This window comes from Eleutherodactylus coqui, chromosome 2 (genome assembly GCF_035609145.1).
Source record: "Eleutherodactylus coqui strain aEleCoq1 chromosome 2, aEleCoq1.hap1, whole genome shotgun sequence".
NCBI lineage: Eukaryota > Metazoa > Chordata > Amphibia > Anura > Eleutherodactylidae > Eleutherodactylus > Eleutherodactylus coqui.
Genome location: NC_089838.1, coordinates 99,871,799 through 99,896,694, shown reverse-complemented (window position 1 = coordinate 99,896,694; position 24,896 = coordinate 99,871,799). Strand labels below are relative to the sequence as shown.

At 43.3% G+C, this 24,896-nt stretch overlaps 1 protein-coding gene across 4 annotated transcripts in view; it reads left to right on the top strand.

The window, feature by feature from the left end:
• SFXN1 (sideroflexin 1) overlaps positions 1–19,762 on the top strand; it is a 47,093-nt gene extending 27,331 nt beyond the window's left edge. For all 4 annotated transcript variants that reach the window (XM_066591269.1, XM_066591270.1, XM_066591268.1 and 1 more), the window contains exons 4-11: positions 4,568–4,666; positions 8,635–8,710; positions 11,249–11,334; positions 12,989–13,116; positions 15,381–15,430; positions 15,521–15,570; positions 16,462–16,509; positions 19,330–19,762. In XM_066591269.1, coding sequence (XP_066447366.1) covers positions 4,568–4,666; positions 8,635–8,710; positions 11,249–11,334; positions 12,989–13,116; positions 15,381–15,430; positions 15,521–15,570; positions 16,462–16,509; positions 19,330–19,426 — 634 coding nt within the window. In that variant the 3' untranslated portion in view covers positions 19,427–19,762. The remainder of the gene's footprint in view (positions 1–4,567; positions 4,667–8,634; positions 8,711–11,248; positions 11,335–12,988; positions 13,117–15,380; positions 15,431–15,520; positions 15,571–16,461; positions 16,510–19,329) is intronic.
• The last annotated feature ends 5,134 nt before the right edge of the window (positions 19,763–24,896 follow it).

The following is a 24,896-nucleotide window of genomic DNA, read 5'->3' as shown; positions in this document are numbered from 1 at the left end:
AAAGCAAAGTCCAAGGCAGCGGAGCATTCATATAAACCCTAGCGCTTATTCATTCTTCATAAAGAGGCTACAGATGGCAACTTTTTGGCCTCACACGACCTTTGTCAAGCTTCATAGAACACAATGAGGCTTGACAAAGGTCATCTGAGGCAAAACCTTGCCGTCTGTAACTTTTTATTCCGAATGAATAAATGCTGTTTTAAATGGATACTCCGCTGCCTAGGACTTTGTTATTCTCAGAACTGTAAAGGGGACAGTCACTTCACAACCACTCTGTCCTTCCTGCTTGCTGACTGGCCGCATCGGTGACCTTCTACAGCAGTGATGGCGAACCTTTTAGAGACCTGAGTGCCCAAACTGCAACCAAAAACTCATTTATAGCAAAGTGCCAACACGTCAGGGGGCGGGGCTTAGCACGACATGGTTTTTACCTCCGTTATTATAAAAAGGACAGGGCCGCTTCAAAATAGAGAGGGAGGAATGCTGTTTGCCTGTTTGCCTACTGGAGTACCATTGGTGCAGATTTTGACTGGAAATCGGCTGTATACTATGCAGTGTTCCCCCTTACCTCCTCAGTAGGCTTCCCGCTGTCAGCACTCCCCGGCTTTTGGTTCCCAGCAGCCTGTAGTGGCCTCACCAGTCCAGTGACGTTGCACCTGACTAGGCCGCTGGAAACCAGAATCCAGGGGGGCGTTGGCGGCAGGAAGCCTTCAGAGCAGGTAAGGGGAGCGACGCATAGTATGAAATCAGCTGCGGGTATGCGGTTGATTTCCTGTGGACACTCCACAGCATTTCTGCCACATGTAAACATAACCTAAGGGATGCTGCCATGTGCAGAGTGGCCTCACTAGTAAGAGTGTCCCTGATATCAGCCTCAGTAGTAAGTGTCCCCCACAGTGACCCCAGTAGTAATAGTGACCTCCACAGTGGCCCCAGTAGTAATAGCGACCCCCACGGCGGCCCCAGTAGTTAATAGTGACCCCCACAGTGGGCCCAGTAGCAATAGTGACCCCCACAGTGGGCCCAGTAGTATTAACCTTCTCTGTAGTAATATTAACACCACAGTAGCCACAGTAGTAATATTATCACCACAGTAGCTCCAGTAATAATATTAACCCCATAGTAACCCTAGTGGTAATATTCACCCCACAGTGGCCCCAATAGTGTTAATCCTCTCTGTAGCAATAGTGATCCCCACAGTGGCCCCAATAGTAAGTGACCCGCCACAGTGGCCCCAGTAGTATTAACAGTCTCTGTAGTAATATTAACCCCACAGTAGCCCCGTTAGTTATGTTAACCCCATGGTAGCCCCAGTAGTAATATTAGCTCCACAGTATCCCCAAGTAATATTAACCCTCGCTGTAGTAATAATAACCCCACAGTAGCCCCAGTCATAATATTAACCCCCTCAGTAATAATATTAACCCCACAGTAGCCCGTCATAATATTAACTCCACAGTAGTCCCAGTAATATCAACCCCCCCAGTAATAATTTTAACCCCACAGTGACCCCCACTAATATTAACCCTCTCAATAGTTATAACCCCACATTAGCCCCAGTAGTAGTATTAACCCCAGTAATAATAGCCCCCCTCCCCTTCCCAAATCATATACTTACCTCCTCCTTTTAGACAGCTCCTCTTCCAGCGCTGATCCCAGGTGCACTCTGACGGCAGTGTGTGAACCCGGAACATTTCCTCCCTTGTCCTCTCCTGCGGAACTAAGGCTGCCTGCCCACGGGCGATTCTCATAGCGTGATATCACACTATGAAAAGCTTTCCATAGGCTAACTAAAATCGTGGCATGCTGCGCTTTGCTGCGGTGCTCTGCAGTGAGCCTATCTATTAGATAGTCTCATCACGGAGACCTGTCAGTGCTCCCCCCTCCTCCAACGCGGCAGAATATTGCTAGTGATATTCCACCTCCGCCATGGACAGGGGTCCTTAGGAGGAGAGGTCAGGGGAGGAGGATCCCAGGTGCACACACTGACGTCACCTCGTCCGATAATCACTATCGTGGTGAGCAGCTGACTGCGCGCGTGCCAGCAGATGGGGCTTTGTGTGCCCCCCTCCGGTATGTGTGCCACAGGTTCGCCACCACGGTTCTATAGCCAGTCATGTGTAAAGGTCAGCAGCAACCAGGAAGGATAGAGTGGTTGTGGAGCAATTTTAAATAGTGGGAAAACCCTATTTAAAAAAAAAAAATGTGTCAATAATTAGAGTATTATTTATGGTGTTCTCCAGGGACATGTCTCTCTGATGTCTCATGTTAAAGGGATTGTCCTATTTATAAGATACGCTTGTTTCCTCTGTAAGGGTTCACTGTAGGGCAAATATTTGGCTTACCACAACTTCCTTTTGCCGAATCAGCTGTTTTTCAGGAGCTGCTCCAACCTAAAAACAAACTTTACTGTGGCTCAAGGTTCACATTAATCTAAAATGTACATGCGTAGTTAGTGTAAAAAGTCTTTTTCTCCCAATTTCAGATAATATTTCTCACTTCTGTCAAAACAACATAGTATGTAAGGTCAAAAAAACCATGTCCATCAGGTCTCCCGCGGGGACGGCTCCTGCAGGCTTCTGTTGACGCCTATGGAAGCCGTCTGGAACAGCGGAACACCCTACCTGAATTTCTGCTCTCCGTCGCGGTAGCGCGGGAGAGCAGGAGTTTAAAAAGAAATGGAGTGCCTGGCGCGTGCGCGCGGCACGCTGCCGGCGTGCCTAGCACATCCGCCGGGCCGAAGAAAAAAGATCCGACCGCGACGGAGGGAAGATCCGCAGCGTCCGGACAGGTAAGTTTAATCTTTTTTTTTTTTTTTAGCCTCATGTCCGCAGGAAAGGAGGGACCCGCTGCGGGATTCTGCATGGAGAATCCGCGACGGGCCTGATTTTCCCCGTGGACATGAGGCCTTACAGTCACAGTCCTGGGTATAAACAGATCAGGAGAGAGATCTCTGTATTGTTCCCGGATATATTTATATATAGTTATTAGGTCGCCCCTCAGCAGTCTTTATACTAAAATAAATAATCCCAATTTTGACCATCTCTCTGGGTATTGTAGTCACCTATTCCATCTATTACTTTGGTTGTCTGCCTTTGTACCTGGTTCTAGCTCTGATAGGTCCTTCTTTAGTACCAGTGTACAAAAACTGTCCACAATATTCCCTGTGTGGCCTGCCCAGTTACTTGTAAAGAGAAAGATCAATGTTTTTTGTCATGTGCCCCATGACCTCTTTTGATGCCCCCCATGGTCCAATTTGTCTTGGCAGCAGCTGCCTGACACTGGTTGCTCCAGTTAGGTTTACAATTAACTATAATCCCCAAGTCTTAGTTTATCCATTCAAGAAGGAAAAATGTGGGTCAAATCCTTTACTGGCAATCATCCGGCAAAAACTTACAAAGTACACACAGTTTTTCCCAGACTCTGTTTACAAGCCTGCAGGATTGAATCAGGTTATTTCTTGGGTTTCCTTCTCTATGACACTCTCTCCTCATAAGGGTGCATTCACACGGGCAAGTACAAGATCAGTCTGATCAGAACGATTATCTGGCTTGTCAAATTACAATATATTCCCAGGAAATGTGTTGCGATTAACGAGTAACTCGCATTACATTGCTGAATATGCAGTTTCTCACACGTTTTTCATGTGGATGACAATTGCGTGTATTTTCAATAGGAAAAAGTAAAAATGTCATTGCACTCTTATGTGAACGCGATGTGAGTGACATACAATTTTTTGTCTCCGTTATCGGAATCAATAGGCGAGATGTCTGCGGACACGTTGAAAAATAGAGCATGCCGCGATTTTTTTTTTCCTGCAGCATCGCTGGGAGAGACAAATCGCAATAGTAAATAAACATATTGAAAACAAGTAAATACAAGTTTTAACAAACCATGAATAATTCTACTCGGCTCCTTGCTCTAGAACTTGCTGTCCTAAGATCACGTTGCATCATCAAGTCTTAAAGCGACCCTCCATATAGTCCTGGTATTGTAGAGGTCCGTTACATTACCTACTTGTTGGTCTTCTGTGCTGATGCACCTCTGATCCTTCCAGGTCTCTTTTTCAGCTCTTCAGGATGGCCAACATTATCTTTAGACTACCTAATACCCACAATGCATTGCACCTGTTCTCCGATTGGCCAGCACTGTTCACATGATGCATTAGGTAGTTAATAAAAATTGCACTGGACAGCTGAGAAGAACATCCCAAGCCAGTGGATCTGAGGGACATCAGTATAGAAGAATGATGACCCTTCTTGTTCCGATCTTGATTTTTGTGTTCTGTGCTTATTATTATGTATTTCCCATGTAATTATTTGTTTGTGTATAGTTGATGGTCTTTGAGTTGACAAAATGATTGGTACATTTTAAGAGCCATCCAAATATCAGCTGGAGCAAATGTAACCAGCAAGGCAGACAATATGTGTGTGCATCTGCCAGAGAAATCAGCGGAAATTCCATATATGACTGCAGCCGGCTCCCAGATGTTCTTGTTTAGCCTTTAGAGCTGCTGCCTGTAAGCCATGTCAAATAAAGGCTTTACAATACTGTTTTCTATTCTTAGGACAACATCCGCCGTGATCTTTTGGCAGTGGATTAACCAGTCTTTTAATGCCATTGTTAACTACACAAATCGAAGTGGGGATGCGCCCATCACTGGAAGGTAGGAGGACGTAGAAACCGTGGCCGGGTGCCAGCAGCCTCCGCGCTGGCTGCCTCATTACCATGCCAGTAGTGGTTTGGAGTCCAGCCATGTGCACGGAGGAGATGAATGACCTTGTGTCAGAAACACACCAGGCTGAAGGGATTGTTGTCATTATATTGTCTGATAAACCGAGGGTTTTACAATGTAATGAGGGTTTTCTTCGAAAAAAAATATAGTCCCCGTTCAGAAAAATGACATTTATGGTGTAAACGACAGAAGGCCTGCGGTGGGTTAAGCATTTCACATAAAGCCTGGAGGTTCCTTGCGATGTAGTAAATGTCTTGTGTTATGTTAGATCAGAGATCTCCATTAGGCTACATTCACACGGGCGATGAGAAACTTGGCCTGATATCGCGCTTTCCAGCGTGCGTTTTTCTTCAAAAACTCCTCTGTTAATTTGCGGTCCTCAGGCGCGCGTTTCATGCTCTCTAGAGGAATGTGTTTCCCATTGATTTCAATGGGAAACATCGCATGTCCTTTAAGGTCCCATTAGAAACATTGGCCAGGGCGTTCCGAGGGACCGCATTGCTGCAAAGGGATAAAATTGCTCATGTAAATAAGTCCATTCAAAAGAATGGAGTTCATATTCATGCGTCTCGCAACGCACAAAACTCGTGCGAGATTCTCGCCGGTGTGAATGTAGCCTTACCTGGCATCGGTGGAGATATCTTTATCTAAAGTAGTTCCTTGCTAGTCTACAAAACCTTTTTTTACTCCCCAAAATTTAGTACCATGTGGTCATGGAAGTACTCCGCCAGTACATGTGTAGTTTACAGTAGCTTGGAATTAAAGGGGTTGTCCAGTTACTGGACAACAATTTTTCAACAAGGCTTACCCCTCCACCGCCGTCAGATTCCAGCACTGTGGTCCTGGTGTTTATTGCAGCAGTTGATGTCAAGTGACCGGCCAGCCAGCCAGAGGCTGCAGTATCGCATTCAGGATGTGAGCACCAATGCCAGGAGAACAAGCGCTGATGCTGCAGCAATCACCTGACTTTAGGTGACATCAGATGTTGCAACAAACGCCAGGGCTACAGCGTTGGATCCTGACAGCAGTTGAAGTATAGCCCTGTTTGTTATTTTACTACAGTCAACCCTACTGAAGGGATGTTGTCCATTAACCGGCCAACCCTTTTAATTTTGACTACTGTCAGGAGTAGGTAGAGATCGTGTACCTGCTCTTAGGTGTCCTCGGACAAGTGTTCTGGGAACCAAAAAATTAGAGATCGCTATAAACATTTCTTCTATGATAAGAACATTTGTTTGAGACTATATGACTGGTTAAATACTTTTGGTCGTTATTCTGCATGTATCTTCAACATAAATTCAAGGATTTTGCATTCACCATAAACTACATATTTTGTTTTCCTTTGTTCACCAGAAGCATGGTCCTGAAAAATTGCTGGTAGCCTTGCACACCATAAGGAATGGAATAAGCACAGTGGAGAGGTGTACATTGATAGTACTACTTCTTCTAACCATTTTCTAACACACTCATTCCTAAATATGCAGTTCCTTGCTATTAATATCATGGGTCAGTACTAGGTACCCAGCCTCCATACATCCGTCATTACTGCTTATAGCCTCCTGTAATACAATAACATGTTACATGAACATTGTAGTCTTTATTTTCAAAAATAGTACAATTTAACATGGGATGGAAGAAAAGGAGAGCAGTAATTGAAATACACCGTTTAATATTCATAGTTATTTACTAAAAAATATTGTCAAAAACCTTCAATTGAAAATCATGATTCTGTTGGGGTTCTACTGCATTTCTGTTCATATTTCTAGCCTGTTGTACCCCCATATCATACTCAAGGGGTGTTGCAATGCTGAAAGTGTTTGTACTAAAAAGTGTTATAGAGCAGGAGGAGCTGAGCAGACTGATAGATAGTTTTAAGGGAAAAGATTCAGTATAACTTGTGCTTTATTCATTTATATCTCTGAACATTCTGGGCTGAACAGTCCAATGGGTGGTCCTATCAGTGATTGACAGCTGTTTGTGTATGACTGTGCGAGTAGAAACAGCTGTCAATCACTGATAGGACCGCCCACTGGACCTCTAAGATCAGAATGTGCAGAGATATAAATGAATAAAATACAAGTTATACTGAATCTTTTACTATAAAACTCTACATATCAATCTTCTCAGCCCCTCCTGCTCTGTAACATGCTACCTGTAGATCAGACACTATTTTCAACATGACAGGTTCACTTTAGGAACTGTGTTTTTTTTTTACCCCAGGAAGTATATCTCAGGCAAATTATGCTTCACTCCAGAGGAACTTATATTTTTGGATTTGCCTGCAGTTGTCTCTTTTTAAGAGACATGGACAGAAGATGTAGAAAGAAAAAAAGCATTTTTGTTTACATAAAAAATATAGAAGACCTTTATTTTTGTTTTTAATAAGTCTTAAAATAATAACTTCCAACTTGCGGCCCTCTAGCTGTTGCAAAAGTACATTTGCCAGCATGTCGTGATAGCCAGTGGCTGTTAAGGCATACTGGGAGGTGTATTTTTGCCACAGGCTGTCCTAAAATTCCAATAGTCTTCATATACATCTATGTACATACGTAACTTCCTTCTCATGCCACGTAGGAAGTGTGTGTTTTATTTGACTAGTAGGCCTGTTTCACATGGGCAACAAAGTCGCGTGATTTTCTCGTGATGCGACAGTGCTACAAATCGCATGTATGTGAAGCCCGTGCGTTGTTTCACATTTGCAATGTTTTGTAGCATGCGACACTGTGAGTCAAAAACCTTACGGGTTTCGCGATATACTTGCGATGTTTTGTAGCCCATGTTTCCCTATAGAGCCTTCCTCTCTGTTGCATCGCATTGCACAAAAATGTGATTTTCGTGCGGTGCAATGCTACTTTGACAGTAGGAAATCCTACTGTTAGGCCGCCTGTAGACGAGCGGGTCGGATCCGACAGCGAGAATTCTCGCCGCGGGACCCGACCCGAGAGCCTGCAGAGACGAGCGCGTACTCACCCGCGCCTGGCGGCCCCGGCTCTGTCATGTGCCGGCTGCCGCGCAGCCGGCGCATGCGCAGACCTGAGCCAAACCGCGGCCGTCTGCATAGGAGTGCGTATTGTAATGCACTCCTATGCAAACTTTCAGTGGCGGAAATCCCGCGGGAAATACCGCCGCGGGATTTCCGCCCGTGTGCAGGCGGCCTTAAAGCCATAAACTAAGCCCTAGCTGCAGAAAAAAATTTAAAAAAAGCACATACATCACCTAGGAAACGCTTTCCAGCTTCAGCCTGTCTTCTCCTGGTCCCCGACACTGGTCTTCAGCATCTCTTCTGGCCGGGGATTGGAAAATCCCCGCCTACAGAAAGCGCTGTCTCTGATTAGCTGAGGGCCCCTGCCCAGCCAATCAATCAGAGCCAGTGTTCGAAAAATCAATCACAGCCAATTAATGGCTGTAATTGGTTCATTGAGCTCTGGCTCTGATTGGCTGAGCGTTAGAGTGCTCGGCCAAGCAGAGGCAGTGCTTCCTGGAGGCGGGGATTTTCCAATTCCCGGCCAGAAGAGATGCTGAAGACAAGTATCTGGGGGGAGATGAGCTGAACAGCACTTCTTAGGTGATTTATTATTATTATTTTTTTTTTTTCTTTCAACCTCGAAGTCCTGGGAACCCCCTGTATTCGGAGTCCTTGGACAATCCCAAGTCAGTGTGTGGAGGAAATGTATTTAATAAATATCTATACGAGAAGATAAAAAATTTTCCAGATAGCTTTTATGTGTTTTACAATGGCTCAATATCCATCTGCAGCTACTAAAGCCCTATATTTTGAGGCAGTAACTGTTTTTAGCATTAATCTAAGAATCCCTTTCCCTCTCATTAGTGACATTTATTGACATGGTTTCCTGCTTCTCTCGTTCATTTGCAAACACTTTTACCTTTTGTTGTTTTAGCCAACTGGGAACAGCTTATGTTTCTGCCACCACAGGTGCTGTAGCCACCGCTCTAGGACTTAACGCACTAACCAAGGTACTTCATGTGTTCCTACTTATATTGTGCCTCAAATGACTCGACTTACTAATAACCCATTTCATCACCATTTGCTTCTAACACTTCTTGTCCAACAGGTGATGCTACATGCAGATATCCTAAATATGGGCAGTGCAATTGCTCACAATCCCCCAATAATGTACAGTGCTGAATCTAGAAGAGTTCATTTAGCATTTGTAGTCAACAATACATACATATAGGAAGTTGGACTGTGGAGCATGTATCATAATATGAAATGATCTAATGCAAGGATATGAGAAAAGGAAGGGTAGAGCAAACCCAGTAATGTTAAGGGTCTGAGATCCAGACAGATATCCAGGGCTCAGAAACCTCAAAATGGGCTGAAAAAAATGTATATGTGTAAAATGAAATAAACTATGGAGGCGCTGCCAACCAGATGGACCCACCAATGATGGTCGAGTGGAATATGTGAAGGCTAAAACCTGGTATCTTGGCGCTGCTCTCCAATGAAAGTCACAAGACAGTAGGATAAAATTATCCAAATTCTCTTTTATTAAACAAATTGAAAACCAGCAGATACGGGTTTCGGCGCAAGCCCCTTCATCAGTCTTTCTGAGTAGAACATCACTCATAGAGCTGGTGGATATGGGCCAAAAAGTGCTGCTGGTAACAGTTCTCCTGGTGCTCTAAATTCCAGCTATTCGCACTCCTGGTACCACTGGCAGTTTGGGGTCCATATGCCCCAGCCTCAAGAGTGATGTTCTATCCAGCTTGACTGATGAAAGGCTTCACCCAGAAACTCCTATTTGCTCATTTTAACCCCTTCCAATCCACTGTCTGACTTCTGAAGACATTATGATTTAAGGCTGTACAGCTCCGATGTTTGAAGACGTCTGTCAGGGTTCTCTTACTGTATATTGCCAGCCTCTCTGCTGTCGGAGCCTATCCAACGTGTCACCTCATGCAGTACTGGCTTTAGCCAGCAGATAGCGCCGTTGTATAACAGGAGAAAAAGAGTAAGCCCCCTAGGAAAACCCAGATACAAATTGGATTGGAAAGGGTTAAATTTATTTAGTAAAAGAGAATTTAGATATTTTATCCTACTGTCATGTGACCTTCATTGGAGAGCAGTGCCTAGATACCAGGTTTTAGCCTTCACACATAATGCTAGGATATGACATCACTGACTGGTCATGGGGGGGGGGGCAGTCAATCATGATAATGAAGTCACAGCTCTGTCAGTAACATATCCTAGCAATGTTCTCAGTTATGGTAGAATTATTGGAGGCTTGACTTGGAAAAGGAATTCTGAATCCTTAGGCTGGGTTCACACAGGGTGGAATTGCTGCGGAATGGCTGTGTGGACTTTTTTGCACAGAAATTCCACCCAGGAATCCCCGGAGTAGGTAGCAAAGTTGACGAGATCTGCAAAAATCTCGTCTACACACCGCGGCCAAGCCGCGCTGAAATTGACATGCGGCGTGGAAATCAAAGACGCAGCATGTCAATTCTTTCTTTGTTTCCACAGCGGCCTCTCTATGGGGAGAGATGGCCACCGTGGAATGCAGGCGGCGAAGCCGCTCCAAAATCCGCGGCAGGTTTTGAAGCTGCTCTTATCTTGCGGGAATCTCGTGTTTTTTTCCGTGTGGTCATTCCGCAGGATTTCGGTCCCGTGTGAACCCAGCCTAAAGGTGGGTTTTTAATTATACGGCCGATTGTATTACAAAAGCATGTAGTTAACTGCATGTACTTTTGTATGGAAAGATCCTGCAAACTCTGATCGGATCTCCAAGAAATGCAAGTGTCCTCCTCTTCAGTTGTCTTGGAGTCTTTCTTGTATGCAGTACACAATGGTTTGTCCATCTGTTGAGGCTTTGGGCATTCTCCAGAAAATGACTCTTCACTTCAGTATGTCTTCTACTACCTTCTGCTGTTGTGAGGCTTGGCTTATGATATGGAATCACTATGTGACAGCACATAATTTGACTTAACCATACTGTGTATTCTTTAAAGCAGTTGAGTCAAACTGTACATTTATCTCCAATCCACAGGATAGGGGATAACTCTATTGTTGGTGGGAGTCTGACTGCTGGGACACCCACTGATCCCGATAATGGGGTCCGGTCAGTTTCCAAGTGAATGTAGCGGAGGCCGCATAGGGGCATTGCTGCTCTATTCACTTCAGTGACCGCACCAGAGATTGCCGAAGTGCTTAAACTCAATGATCTCTGCTGCTGTCATTGAAGTGAATGGCGCAACGACACACCCTCCGCTCTGTTCACTCAAGGACTGACCGAAACCATCGCCCCCCCCCCCACCGTTCTCGGGATCGGTGAAGATCCCAGCAATCAGACCTCCACCAATCATAGTTATTCCCTATCCTTGAATAGGAGATGGTATAATAACTTAGCACAACCCCTTTAAATTCACGTTACATTGTATATATCAACAAGACTAAACAAAAAGAAGGCCAGGGTGTTGGTGATGAAACATATATAGCATTTGACAGATGACAATCACTATGAACATTTTCCAGCATCTTTTTTCTTTTTCTAGCATGTTTCGCCACTAATAGGAAGATTTGTTCCTTTTGCTGCTGTTGCTGCTGCTAACTGTATCAACATCCCATTAATGAGACAACGGTAAGATACATCATGCTTTGAGTAGGTAGAACTATTGTTCAAGAAGTTTGGTTTTTGGTTGTTTTTTTTTAAGTTTCCTATGACACTTCTTTACTAGAACATGTTTCTGTAGGCATATCTGCTTCTGTGCCTGTTCTAAACTGAATGCTAACTATTAAAGATTTGGGGGAGGGGCATAAAATAATACTCCTGTGGCTTTGGTTATGTCAGTACTCCCTGCAGCACAGTAAGCAATATGACCAACAACTAAAATCTCACTTTTTTTCTCCAAGCTTAAAAGTGTTTTCCCACTACTTAAAGTTGCTTGACAATCACTGTGTACCCACTGGTTGCTACTGACAAGGACATGTGATTGCTTCAGCCAATCACTGGCTATAGAAGATTACTGCTGTGGTCAGTGATTGTCTGCAGTCACATGACTTGGTCTGCAGCAACCAGTAAGTACAGAGTGGCTATGAAGCAATTGTAAGTAGTGGGAAAACCTATTTAAGGATGATTTTCGATTTTATTCCCTCTTTTTCTCTTCCGTTTTTATTTTTTTTTGCCAATGAAGCTGAAAGAATACCAGCATGCACTGTTTTAACATTAGGGAATTGCATGCACAGTAAGACCTTAATACTGTATATACTGATTATCAGAATTGCCCCTTAGGTGCCATGTCACCCTCACTTGTAAGGCTATGGTTACAGCACTGAGGCTTTCTGTTGCATACAACTCAGTGTATTCTTTTGGACCGCAGCTGTAGCTTGATAGTTAAAAATCAACCAGTAGTGCAACAAAACTTTTCTGTGTGTCCTAACGTTATAGGGGTATTCCCTTCTGAGATATTTGTGGCTTGTCCACAAAATATGCCATAAATGTTTGTTAGATGCGGGTTCCACCTCCCGGTCCTACTTCTAACTTCAGAATTGGGGTTTTGGTGGAAAAAGAGGTGGCCACATTCACTTTAATGATCACTTCCTTAGTACAGATACTGTAGCAGATGTTACCTGCAGTCCTATGTAACACCACAGATGGGGGGCTGACTTATTTGTGCCAAATTACAATCTCTGCTTTTGTGCTGGGAGAAGTATAGAGATCTGGCCCCTTTCTTTCTGCATCCCGCTCCAGTTAGGGCACAGTGCATCACAACTGCTCTCCAGCGTCCTCTGCATCTTGCAGCCTGCCCTGCTGCCATCTCCCATCGGCCCGATATTAGCCCCTCCTCCAAGAATATCAATTTCACAATTTCGGATAGAAACCGAATCAAGCTAGATTGAATTGGCAAATTTAATCAAATGAATTAAATTAATCGCCCAGTCTTAGTGCCTGTTTACCTGATATTTTGGATTATTAGCAATAGGTCTTAGAAAACTATATAGAAGCTGACCCGTTTTAGGTAAGCAGCTTGGTACCTGTGGTTGTAGGCACAGGGCTGCTTTCATAGAAGTCTGTAACATTTCCCGTTCACAATAGGCCAAAATTATGGCTAAGTGCTCCATTTTTCATTTGCACCAGTTTTAAAAAGTGCATATTCCTTTGCACCAGATTTATGAAGAACCTGTTATAAATGAATGGGGTTTGTCTTGCACCAATATTATCCATCGTATGACAGAGTCCCATTCTAGATGACATGGCCATATCATTGAACTTGTTTTCATATTGTATATCGCAGGGAATTGAAATTTGGCATTCCTGTCACAGATGAGAATGGAAACCGGATTGGAGAATCTCCCAATGCTGCAAAACAAGCCATCACTCAGGTGGTCGTCTCTAGGATCCTTATGGCTGCTCCAGGCATGGGTACGTAGTTCGTGATAACATAAGGCCCAGTTTTGTAGCTGAAAAGCAGCAGAGACCTCTCAGTATTGAAAGTATTATATGGGCAGTGCATGCAGGAAGTGGGTCGAGTGAGAGTCTGTGTTGGGAAGTATCAGCCAGTAGTGCGGGAAGTTCTGTTAGGGATCATAGAATGGTTGGAAGGGACCTCCAGGGTCATCGGGTCCAACCCCCTGCTCAGTGCAGGATCACTAAATCATCCCAGACAGATATCTGTCCAGCCTTTGATTGAACACTTCCATTGAAGGAGAACTCACCACCTCCTGATGGAAGCTGTCAAAATGGGATGGGGCATCATTTTTGGCAGCTTCCCATATACAGCCCAGTAGTTATTTGCTATGGGACCATGGATGTAGTATATAGCACCTTCTAAATATTTAGAAGGCTAAAGTTAAAGAAATAACAACCTAATTCATTATATGAGCCTAGTAATCCTATTTTATTCTTCATGAAAATTCGCCTAGAGTCTCATTTTAAGGGCAAAATTAACTGGTGTGGTCCAGATAAAGGGATTGCTCTGCTTTAAAGAGGCACTAACTTTTCTTTTTTTTTTTTTTTAATATGTAAATCTTTATTCAAGGGTTTTTTTATAACAATACCATTAACATTAAATGGGCCCTGGTCAGTTAAGGGTCATGTACAGTACACTTCAAGACAGATAAACAAATCCAAATATAATTACGTTACTTTACCTATTTTAGGCAACTACCCTCAAGGGTTCCTGGGTCTCTCAAAATTAAGGTAGCCTAGAGCGCGGCTACATTTTACAAGCTAAGAACATAACACAGGGTAGGGGGGTAGGGTCAGAGGGGGGGGGGGTGACAAGGGTCTGGGGGGTGGGGGGAATGATGATGGCACCTTATCGTTTACCTCTCAGAAAAGATTCCTCACAGACATCGATCCCATCATCCATGCGACGTCGGGGTCAACCTCCTCCGCCTGTTTTTGATGTGAGTTTCACATGGGTCATTCTCTCTCAGGTCATCCCTCAACATCCGGGGTACTCCTCCCCAGTGGGCCAGGCCGCTGGGGTAAAGGCGCTCACTACAGAATTAGGGTAGGGGTGACTCCTCCCGGGATACCCGGGGGAGGGAAACCCCTCCTCTTTTGTTGAGTTAATTCCTAGATCTAGGTCATGCGCTTCCACAGCTCCCAATCCTTTATGAATCTCTCGTGGGTATTCCTTTTCCAGCAGGCACTAACTTTTCAAACAACTTATGCTCATCTACTAGCTTTTGTTAGTCTCATCATTCTGTAATAGGAGTCTCCCTTCTAGCTTCTCTGCAATCCACTGTCTGTTGTTAGGTATAGAGCTTCCTAGTAACAAGGACACAGAAATGTTTCCTTAGCAATGAGGGAAGGGTCTATCTTCACAGGGGCACTCTGCTGGACTCAGAGGCTGCAGACACTGTGATCATGATCTCTACAATCTCTGCCTCTCCTGGTAAGGGGTTGGGGAGTGTTTGTGTGTACATGTACACATTGAATTGGCTTTACTTACCTGCCTGAATTGTCCTGGGAGAGCAGAGGAGTGGGCATTCAGATACTGTTCCCCTGCTGCTTGGATCACAGACTGTCCAATGCAGCATGGGAAGTCAGGGTAAGGAAGTGCTGGACAGTGAACTACTGGCAGAATCCTAGGCTTGCTACATACCCCTGTATGAAAGTGGATGGCACAGAGCATCAGGACTTGCAGACATGAAGCAGGGTGCAAACAGCAGCAAATAAAAAGGTAAGGAGAACCTGGTGTAGTTTAGAAAACTTGTTGAAAACTCAGGTACGCTTTAAACTATTGAGGGCATATCATCAGGATCTGCAGGGGTCCACTGCCGGGGACCCCTGCTGACCAGCTGTTCATGGATGCAGTGAGCTGATGCGTGCAGGACTTCGCTGCCACTGCAATAGTCAGGCTTGGTATTGAAGAAAAAGTTCCCATTTACTCCAACAGGAACTTTGCCTGTAATACCAAGCCTGGCAACTGTGGTGGGACCAAAGTTGTCTACTTCCTGCTGAAGCCGTTAAAATATGTGGATACTTGAATTATTTGGGTTAATCAGAGTATGACCACAAGTATAATTTATCTGTTATATCTTTATATGTTATAAAGGTGTGCACAGTGTTAGAGATCTCTAATAACAAACAATACAGCATTAGGAGACCTATGGAAGTGTTGGTGCCCTTTAACTGTGGAAGGAACTCTTACTTCACATGTGTCTCTTCATTTACAGCAATTCCTCCATTTCTAATGAACAGTTTGGAAAAGAAAGCTTTCCTCAAGGTAATGGGATCAGTTTTTAATCTGCACATTAGTAGTTTCAGGCTTGCTGGTCTTCATGTCTCACACAGGTTTCACCTTTTTTGTCTTTAGCGCTTTCCATGGATGAGTGCCCCCATACAAGTAGGATTAGTGGGATTCTGGTAAGTACTTATGCTATTTTGATCTTGGTATAAAGCCATCTATTGTATGCAGATATTGGAGAAGTGCAGGGGGTGGCAGTGGCCGGAAAAGACAATCCAGACCATAAATTATTCATCCTTTGTTTGGGTTTGTGATTTTCAGTGTTGCATAAATGTAGCATAATTTTATATGTTAAAAGGACAATTCTGGTGATTTTTTTCATCCATTATGTAGCTATGCCCCCAGTGTATATAAGTGAGCTAGTGTTATTCTTTTTTTTTTTCTCAGATGGTCATTTGATCTGACCAGCTCTGATGTACTTGGGGTTATGCTGTCTGAAACTAGTCAGTTTCTCAGTCTGTGTGATGCCGTTACATGGACCTACACCACTAGATGGGAAACAGACACTCCTATCACTGTTACTGATGATGATCACACAGTTATAATAGAGGAGATCACAGCTCCTGACTGTGTACTTATGGGTCTTATTTAGGTGAATATAGATGGTGATAATGATTAAACTGTCCCCCCATGAAGCAGAAATGGTACAACCTTCTGCTAATGCTGTGCTGATGAATCATGGGACAGGTTTGAAAGGAAAAGCTAAAAATCTCCCTCTGAAGATGGTGATTGATAAACCTTATACAGGGGGCAGAAATGCATGGAAGTGGCTGCAGTGCACAGAGGAGACCTCCAGAGTGTGACAGATAATCAGGTGAGGGGTGCATGGATGGGAAAATGAAATTTCGCTGGAGTGGCCCTTTAAATGTTTACCCTCATACACATCTCTGAGTTTGAAGATCAATGGACTAATGGAATGTTCTCTCAAATCCTGATGCAATATGTTTAAATGTTTATATTTTATGCCCATTAGAGATTTAAGGGATATTTTTTTTTATTGTTTTTTTTAGCTTGGTTTTTGCAACACCACTCTGCTGTGCATTATTCCCCCAGAAGAGGTAAGAGTCCTTACAGTCACTTTCTGCTGCTTCTTGGAATTACTTGAATTAGCTTGTATACTTATTGGTATTACATTTCACTAGGCTTATATTCGCACTACCCCTGGTGCCTCTGTCTATAGGCCTGGCAGATGTGACAGGAAGAATAGCACTGCTTGTGGTGTTGTTCTGTCTGTCAAAGTGACAGAAGCCATGACAGTCATTGTGGATCCATCAACTATAATTCAAGTGTGAATGAAGTCTTTAAAGAAGTTGTCTGAAAACAGTGCTACACTTGTTTACTGGTTGTGTGTGGTACTGCAGCTCAAACTCCTTCACTTCAATGGAGCAGATCTACAGTACTAGACATTATCCATGGGCAGGTGTCATGATGTCTCTGAAAGAAAGCAACCTTGATTTCTAATCCTGAACAACCCCTTTAAGCTGGCCATAAAATTTAAGGTAGGGTTCAGCCGACCGCTCTTTCTCCAACTTCACCACAAACATTCACATTGCGCTCAGCGATGCATAAATGTTTTGTTTAGTGGAGACAAAGCTGTCAGAGGGATCTAAGCAGCCGTTTGTCTTATGGAACCAAATGAATGCGTGTGTTGAAGTCCAACATTCCCAAACCCATTTTCCTCAAACCCTTCTTTAAACAGAACATGGTCAGCCAATCCCAACTAAACTCTTGAGTTTAGCCAACGTATTTGTTTATGGTCAGCCTGTCATATTAAAGGGATTTTCAGGGACTATACTATTGATGACATATCCTCAGGCTAGGTCATTAATAGTTGATTGGCAGGGTCCATTGTTTGGTATCTCCGATTGAAGAGACTTCTCAGGCCTATGACATCACGTATATTGGTGACTCAAGTGCTCCTGTCATTTCAGTCAACTGATCGATGGGGATACCAAGCGGCAAACTCCCACCAATCAGCTATTGATGACCTGTGTGTATGGATCCTGTATGCCTACTTGAGACACCATACTCATTTCTATTTTCAATGTCCCCACATTTTCTTTACCTTTAGCCAGTTTCACACAGGCAACAAAATCGCACAATTTTCTCGCAATGCCACAGCTCTGCAAATCGCATGTATGTGAAGCCCATGCTTTCTAATGGGTTCTTTCACATTACCGATGTTTTTTAGGCTGCTACATTTACATTACGAGAATACAAAATCACAGCATGCTCTATACAGCCGCGATTTGCGATATTTTGTAGCCCCTGTTTCCCTATGGACCCTTCCTTTGTGTTGCGGTTTTCATGTGGTGCGAAACAACTTTTACAGTAGGAAAAAAAAGCAAAACACAATGCATCACCTGACAAGCACTGCTGTTAGGTCCTCCGCGTTTCTGCATCTCCAGCAGACTTGCTTGTAGTTTTCAGTCAGCATTTCCTAGTTTGGAGGTTCAAAATCCCTGCCTCCAGGAAGTGTTGGCTGGTATCAGTGTATCTTGACGCCACAAAAAGCTAGGGGTTTGACAGGGCTTCCATAGAGGAATGCCCCTGTCGCACCCCAATTAGATTCCAATTGGCAGAAGATCCCTAGGTCCTAGAAGGTGATGCGCGCTCCCTCTGTGTTCCCCGGCGCAGTGCTGGCCCCTGCTACCCGGCTTTCTGTCACATTAACTCGGTGCTGTATCCTGGCAACTTGGTGGAGGCTTTTTTCAGTTAGCGGATGATGCTGCGGTGCTCTGTCCTCCCCTGTGCTGCAGTACTCCGCTCCCTGCTGTAGTCTGCGTACGGCGCGCTGTTGGTTCCCCTGTCCTGCAGTACTATGTGCCATTGCCAGTGTTTCTCCCCCTGCCGCGGTCTGCTCCCTGCTCCCAGCCGGGTTATCAACAGGGGTTATAGGTACGGCGGCCGACATTTGTAACTTACATCCTGGCGGCAGAGGTGAGGCCGTCCTTCTGCGGCAGCGGCGGCGATGAAGGTTCTTCACGCCGCTGCTGGCTCCCTGCTTCCCAGCACGCTGTGACCTTCTATGCCAAGGAGGGTGCTGCTGCCGCTCAAGGAACCCAAGATACGTTCCGGTTGGGCCAGTGTGCCTGGTCAGGGGACGGTGTATCCGAGATCCATAGTGGGCTGCCAGGACCTGCTGTCCTGCCAGTTCTGCAGTCAATCACATACAGGGGGAGTCACCCACTGTCAATCTTGACTCCACCAGCACTTGCTGGTGGCGTCAAGCTACACTAATACTGTGTTGGCTGTGACTCATTCTTGAGCACTATGGCTCAGCCAATCACAGCCATCCTATTAAATGTCTGTGATTGGTTCATCAAGCGCTGCAGTGATTGGCTGAGCCGTTGCGCTCGAGCACCAATCACAGCCAGTGCTTCCTGGAGGTGGAGATTTTGAATCTCTGACCAGGAATAGCTGGCTGAAAACTACAAGCAAGTCTGCTGGAGATGCAGAGGAGACATGCAGTGGACCTAACAGCGCCTGATAGGGGATGTATTTATAATTTTTTTTTAATAAGCCCACCCCTCCCTCCTGCCCCTGAAAATCTCAGCAAAAGAGCGCTACAAAGTCGTGTGACTTTGTAGCGACACAAAATCATGATATCGCCATGAGAAAATGCAGTGATATCGCTGCGATTTTCTCACGACGATACTGCTGTTGCCCGTGTGAAAGAGGCCTTACTAATGTTCATTACTTTTTTCCCCAATTAGTGTTTTTTGTTTGTTTGTTTGTTTTTTATTTCTACAAGTAAATATTTAATTTTGCAAGACTCCACTGTTAAACTGACTTTGTTGCCATCATTTTTTGCGTCCCACTGAGTCTCAAAGGTTACACTTGCCTTGTTAATTAATAATTTCCCTTTTTTTACATAGCTCAATGTCTGTGTCCCGACTGGAGCCTGAACTGCAAGCACAAATTAAAGAGAACAGTCCAGGCCTAGAGAGAGTGTACTTCAATAAAGGATTATAATCCCGAGCTCACAACAGTCCGACAACCCTCAAGGCCATGCGTGTTCAGAAAATGTATGTTGTTGAACTCCTGGGAGAAAGAAAGCAAGTCCTAAACCCTTTAACACAAGAACACAAAGTATTTTTTATAGGTTTTAAAAAAAATACTGGTTTTATTTTTAAATGAGTATTCTCTGAGCATACAATAGAAAACAGTATTTCATTATTTTTACAGTTTGACGGGGGTGTACATTTAAATTAGACTTGGAATTCATAAAGATGACTAAACGTAATCCGAAAGAACTGGTAATTGAAACTAATGAAATCGGTTAGCATTAAAATAACAGAAAAAAAATAACCAATTTTTATGTTGTACATAACGTCTCACAGAGGATGTCCAGGACTTTATTTGTTTTGTTTTTCTTCCTTTATTTTCCCAGAAATGGCGCCATTTGTGTTCATGAACTGTATCTGGTATTGTATCTATTAGAGTTGAGCGAACGTACTCTGTTGAGCTTGATGCTCGTTCAAGTATTAGCGTACTCAATGGTGCTCGTTACTCGAGCGAGCATCAAGCCGTGTTCAACCCCGCCCCGATTTTTGGCTCCTCCCCGCTGTGACGTGCCTGTTTTGGCGAAGCAGCGCACGTCAATGGCAAATTTTTTGTCTGGGAGGGAGGAAGGGGGAGGGGGGAGACGAATGAACCAACCAAGAAAAAAAAAAAAAGCTCGGCACCCGGCGTCCCACATACAAAAATGTTCGAGTCTCCCATTGTAGCCAATGGGGTTCGTTACTCGAGTAGAGCTCTCGAATTTTACGAAAAGCTCGACTCGAATAACGCGGACCCGAGCATTTGGGTGCTCGCTCATCTCTAGTATCTATCCTATTCACTTCAGTGGGGCTGAAATGCAATACCAGACAGCTCATGGACAAGTATGGTGCGGGACCTCCCCTTTAAATGTGTGCAAGAAACGCCAAATTCCACAGTTGCCCACGGATTGTTGTACATATCCATTCTTGTTTACATCAGTATAGAATTTATTTATTGCAAGCTTTGACTTTGTAACTAATTTGCCAACGATACAATGTATCCTTTTCAATGTGGTTTAAAACACATACCTCTGTTAATAAATCGCCAACTGGGAATCGTCACCCTGACTGCCAAAGGTCACTTTAGTGTGACCCATACCTAAACCACTATGTGCACAGATTGAAAAGGCTGACAACATACACTTTAATGGTCACTTTATTAGATCCCCCACCTAGTAGTTTGTTGTACCTACTTTGGCCTTCAAAACTGCAGCAGTTCATCATGGCATTCATGCATAGGTATGAGAGGACCCAAAATGTGCCAAGAAAACATTCCCCACACCATTATTCCACCTTCACCAGCCTGAACTGTTGACACCTGACAGGATGGGTTCATCGATTCATGCTGCTTGTGCCAAATTATGTCCCTCCCATCAGCTTGGTGCAATAGAAATAAGGATTCATCTGTTTTTCCACTGCTCAGTGACCCAATTTTTGCACACTTTTGCCTTCTGGAGTCTTGACTTTATATTTCACTTTGACAGCAATGGCACTTAAAATGGTCACCCATCTGTGTTAAGGATGGACTGTCTGCTGTTCTAGCCCATCCGTACTATGGAACAATGAATTGTTCATTCGGCCACATTGGTTGGAGGATCACCATTTTATTCAGTTCAAATTTGCTTAACTGTGCACTGCCTGTTTGTCAGATTGATTCTTGACATCCTCATCTGACCCCTTACGTCTACAGGAATCCCTTTCGTTGGATTTTTTTTAGTCAGGCCATTCTTTGTATACTCTCAACTTCCTTGCACAAGAAACTCCACCAGGTTGTCCGTTTTTGAAGTACTGGCCCTGGCTAGTCCAGCACCAATGGCCTTGCCTTGTTCGAATTGCTCAGTTTTCCCATTCTAATGTGAATTCACGCTGAAACGAATCCCCAGGAAATTCCTCGCTTCATTTTTGTGCTACACTCCAGGCTCACTTGTCTAATTTTTACACAGGGGATCATAAAAAGTCAGGTTCCTCTAATAAACGGGCCATTCGTTGTATGTTGCCATAACCTTTAACCCCTTGAGTGGCACGCCCGGAAATTTTCTGGGCTGAGCTTCACTGCCCATAGCGATATAGCCCGGAACATTTCTGGGCTATGTATCATTATGAAAGCTGCAGAGCACAATGACACAAGCCGTGGCATTGTGCTCTGCCTGCACAGTCTCTCATAAAACAGTTCAGGACTTTGAAAAACAGAAGCTGGAAGATATTGCCGATCTGCCGGCAATCTCCCGCTTCTGAATTCAAAAGTCCTGCAATGGTTTGTTTAAAGGTTGCCATAGAGACCATGGGCTTGTCAGAAGCAAGCCGATGGTCTCTGTGGCAGGGAGAGCTGGTGCTTGGCTGTCAGAGGACAGCCAGGCACCAGCTCTTACAGAAGAGATCAGAGAAAACCTCCGATCTCTGCTGTGTTAACCCTTTAAATGCTGGTCTATGTGACTGCAGCATGTAAAGGGCTGTCACCATCAGACCCCTGGAATGTGATCAGGGGGTCCTGACGGGTCTCTGTGAAAGTCCCCTAAAGGGACAAAAATTTTAAAAAAAGGTTTAAAAAAAAAGCAAAAACATTATTAAAGAAATAAAAATAAAAACACTTGTCTCCCTTTACTTTGTAAAAATTAAAAATTAAATTACACATGTGGCATCCATGCGTCGTAATGACCCAGAGAAGAAAGTTAGTATATTATTTAACCCCTTAATGACATGAACCCTTTTTTTCTTTTTTTCCTATTTCTTTTTTTTCTCCCCTGCTGTAAAAAATCATAACTCCTTTATTTATCCATCAACGTCGCTGTATGAGGGTTTTTTTTTTTTTGCGGGACGAGTTGTATTTTTCAATGATGCTATTTAATGTGCCATATAATGTACTGAAAAACTTTTACAAAATTCTAAGTGGAGTAAAATGAAAAAATAAATGGCATTCCGCCATCTTTCAGTGCGTTTTGTTTCTACGGTGCACAAACTGCAACAAAAACGACATGACAACTTTATTGTACGGATCGGTACGATTACTACGATACAAAACTTGTATAGTTTTTTTTTTTGCTGTTTTACTTGTGTTTTTTTCAAAGACATTTAATTTTATTAAATTATTTTCTGCTGCATCTTCTGCGTGCACTAACTTTTTAATTTTTCCGTTGACATACTTGAGCAAGGGCTCATTTTTTGTGAGATGTCCTGTGGTTAACGTTGGTACCAATCCGGAATACATACGACTTTTTGATCGCATTTTATTGCATTTTTTCAGGGAAACAGGATGACTGAAAAAGTGCATTTGTGGCGTTCTTTATTTTTTCCTTCGGACTACGTTCACCGTGGGGGGTAAATAATGCACTACTTTGATAGATCGGACTTTTATGGACGCGGCGATACCAAATATGTATTTTTCTTTTATGATTTAGATTTTTTTTTATTATAGATATTGCAAAAGGGGGTTGATTTAAACTTTTAGTACTTAGTTTTTTTTCTTTTTCACACTTAAAAAAAAAATAAAAAAAATTACAATTTGGTATGGGCATAATCATACTGGCCTGTAGAATTACTTTAATACATTATTTATACTGCTCAGAGAATGCAGTGAAAAATTAAAAAAAAAACATGCCAGAATTACAGATTTTGTTAATCTTGCCACTAGAAAAAATGGAATAAAAAGCGATAAAAATTTTACATGTTCAAAAAATTTGATAAATTAAGACTAGAGTTCATCCCGAAAAAAACAAGGCCTTCTAGAGCTCTGGCAATGGAAAAATAAAAATAATACGGCTCTTGAAATGTGGCGACACAAAAACAAATGTTTAAGAAAAAAAATGTTTTAAATGTACAAAAAAAGCAAAACATAAAAAACTGTATAAACTTGGTATCCCTGGAATCATGTGACTCAGAGAATAATGTTATCACATCATTTATTCTGCACACTGAACGCCGTAAAAATGAAATCCAAATAACAAATGGCAGAATTTTTTTTTTTCCCCTATCTCCTTACAAATGTTTTTACAAAAGTTATGTAATACATTATATATACCAAAAATGATGCCAGCAAAAAGTACAACTTGTCCCGCAAAAAACAAGCCCTCATATGGCTGTGCCAATGGAAAAATATAAAAGTTATGGCTCTTGGAACGCGACTGCAAAATTAGTTGAAATTACATGATTAGACCATTTAAAAAACCTGCCCTGGTGGTTACGACAGGGTGGTAAGAAACCCGCCACTGAAGGGGTTAATGATACAGCATTCCAGTATATTGTTACTAATAGTATAATGGCACAATCATTGCCTTTTTATCTTAGACACAAACTGTTTGCACTCTCTATGCAGACTACCCATACAGTACCATGCTAGTGTATCCCAAGATGCATGTCATTGCTCATGGCAGGGGGCACACGTGGCTTCTAAGGACAAGAGTATTTGTGAAGCTGCTGAGTAGATGCTATCACCTCAACAGCAACTTAAATTGAAAATCGCCATAATTCAATTTTTCTTACAGGCAGGCCATGTACATAGACCGCCTTACAAAAACATTCTCCACCCTTGGCCGTCTTTCCTGTTGGGTTTCATTACAACCAGGAATTAACGTAGATTTTTTTTTTTTTGAGGGGAATGGGGGGGGGGGGGGGGGGGAGAGTATACTACTTGGCTTACACCATTCGCTCACCCCTTTGAATTACAAAATATTTTTTTCCTGCGACTTTCCACGATAATTCCATGTTTCCCTTTAGTGCCCTCCGGTGTAGCTTTAATGGTATGTTTAGGGTCATTATCCTGCTGGAAGGTGTACGTCCATCGTAGTCTCAAATCTCCGGCAGACTGGATGAAAGAGGTTGAACTGCCTTGTATTTACTGCATTCAGCTATCCTTTATTCCCGACCAGTTTTCCAGTCCCTGCCAATGGAATCTTCTGCACAGTATGTATGTGCCACCATCGTGCATCACTGTGGGAATGGTTTTCCTGGGATGATGGAAGTGTTGGGTTTGTGCCACAAATAGTACTTCTCATGATGGCCAACAAGTTCAGTTTTATCTGACCAGAGAACCTTCTTCTGTGTGTTTGGGGAGTCCCTCACATACTCTTTGCAAACTCCAAACGCTTTTTTTTATGCCTTTTTTATTCTTCCATTAAGCCCCACTTTCTATGGACTGTACGGCTTATAGTGGTCTTATGGACTGATAATTCCATGTCCGCTGTGAATCTTTTGGCACACCTTCAAAGATTTAGTTGGTGCCTTTGAGTCTCCGATTGCCCGGACTGTGAGTTTTGGTGGCCATCTTCGTAGTCGTGCTATAATGGATATAATGGTGCTCTGTGGGATGTTCACAGTTTGGGATATTTTTATATAACCCAATTCTGATCTATACGTCTCCACAACGTTGTCTCTGACATGGTTGGAAAGTTCCTTGGTCGTCTTGTTGC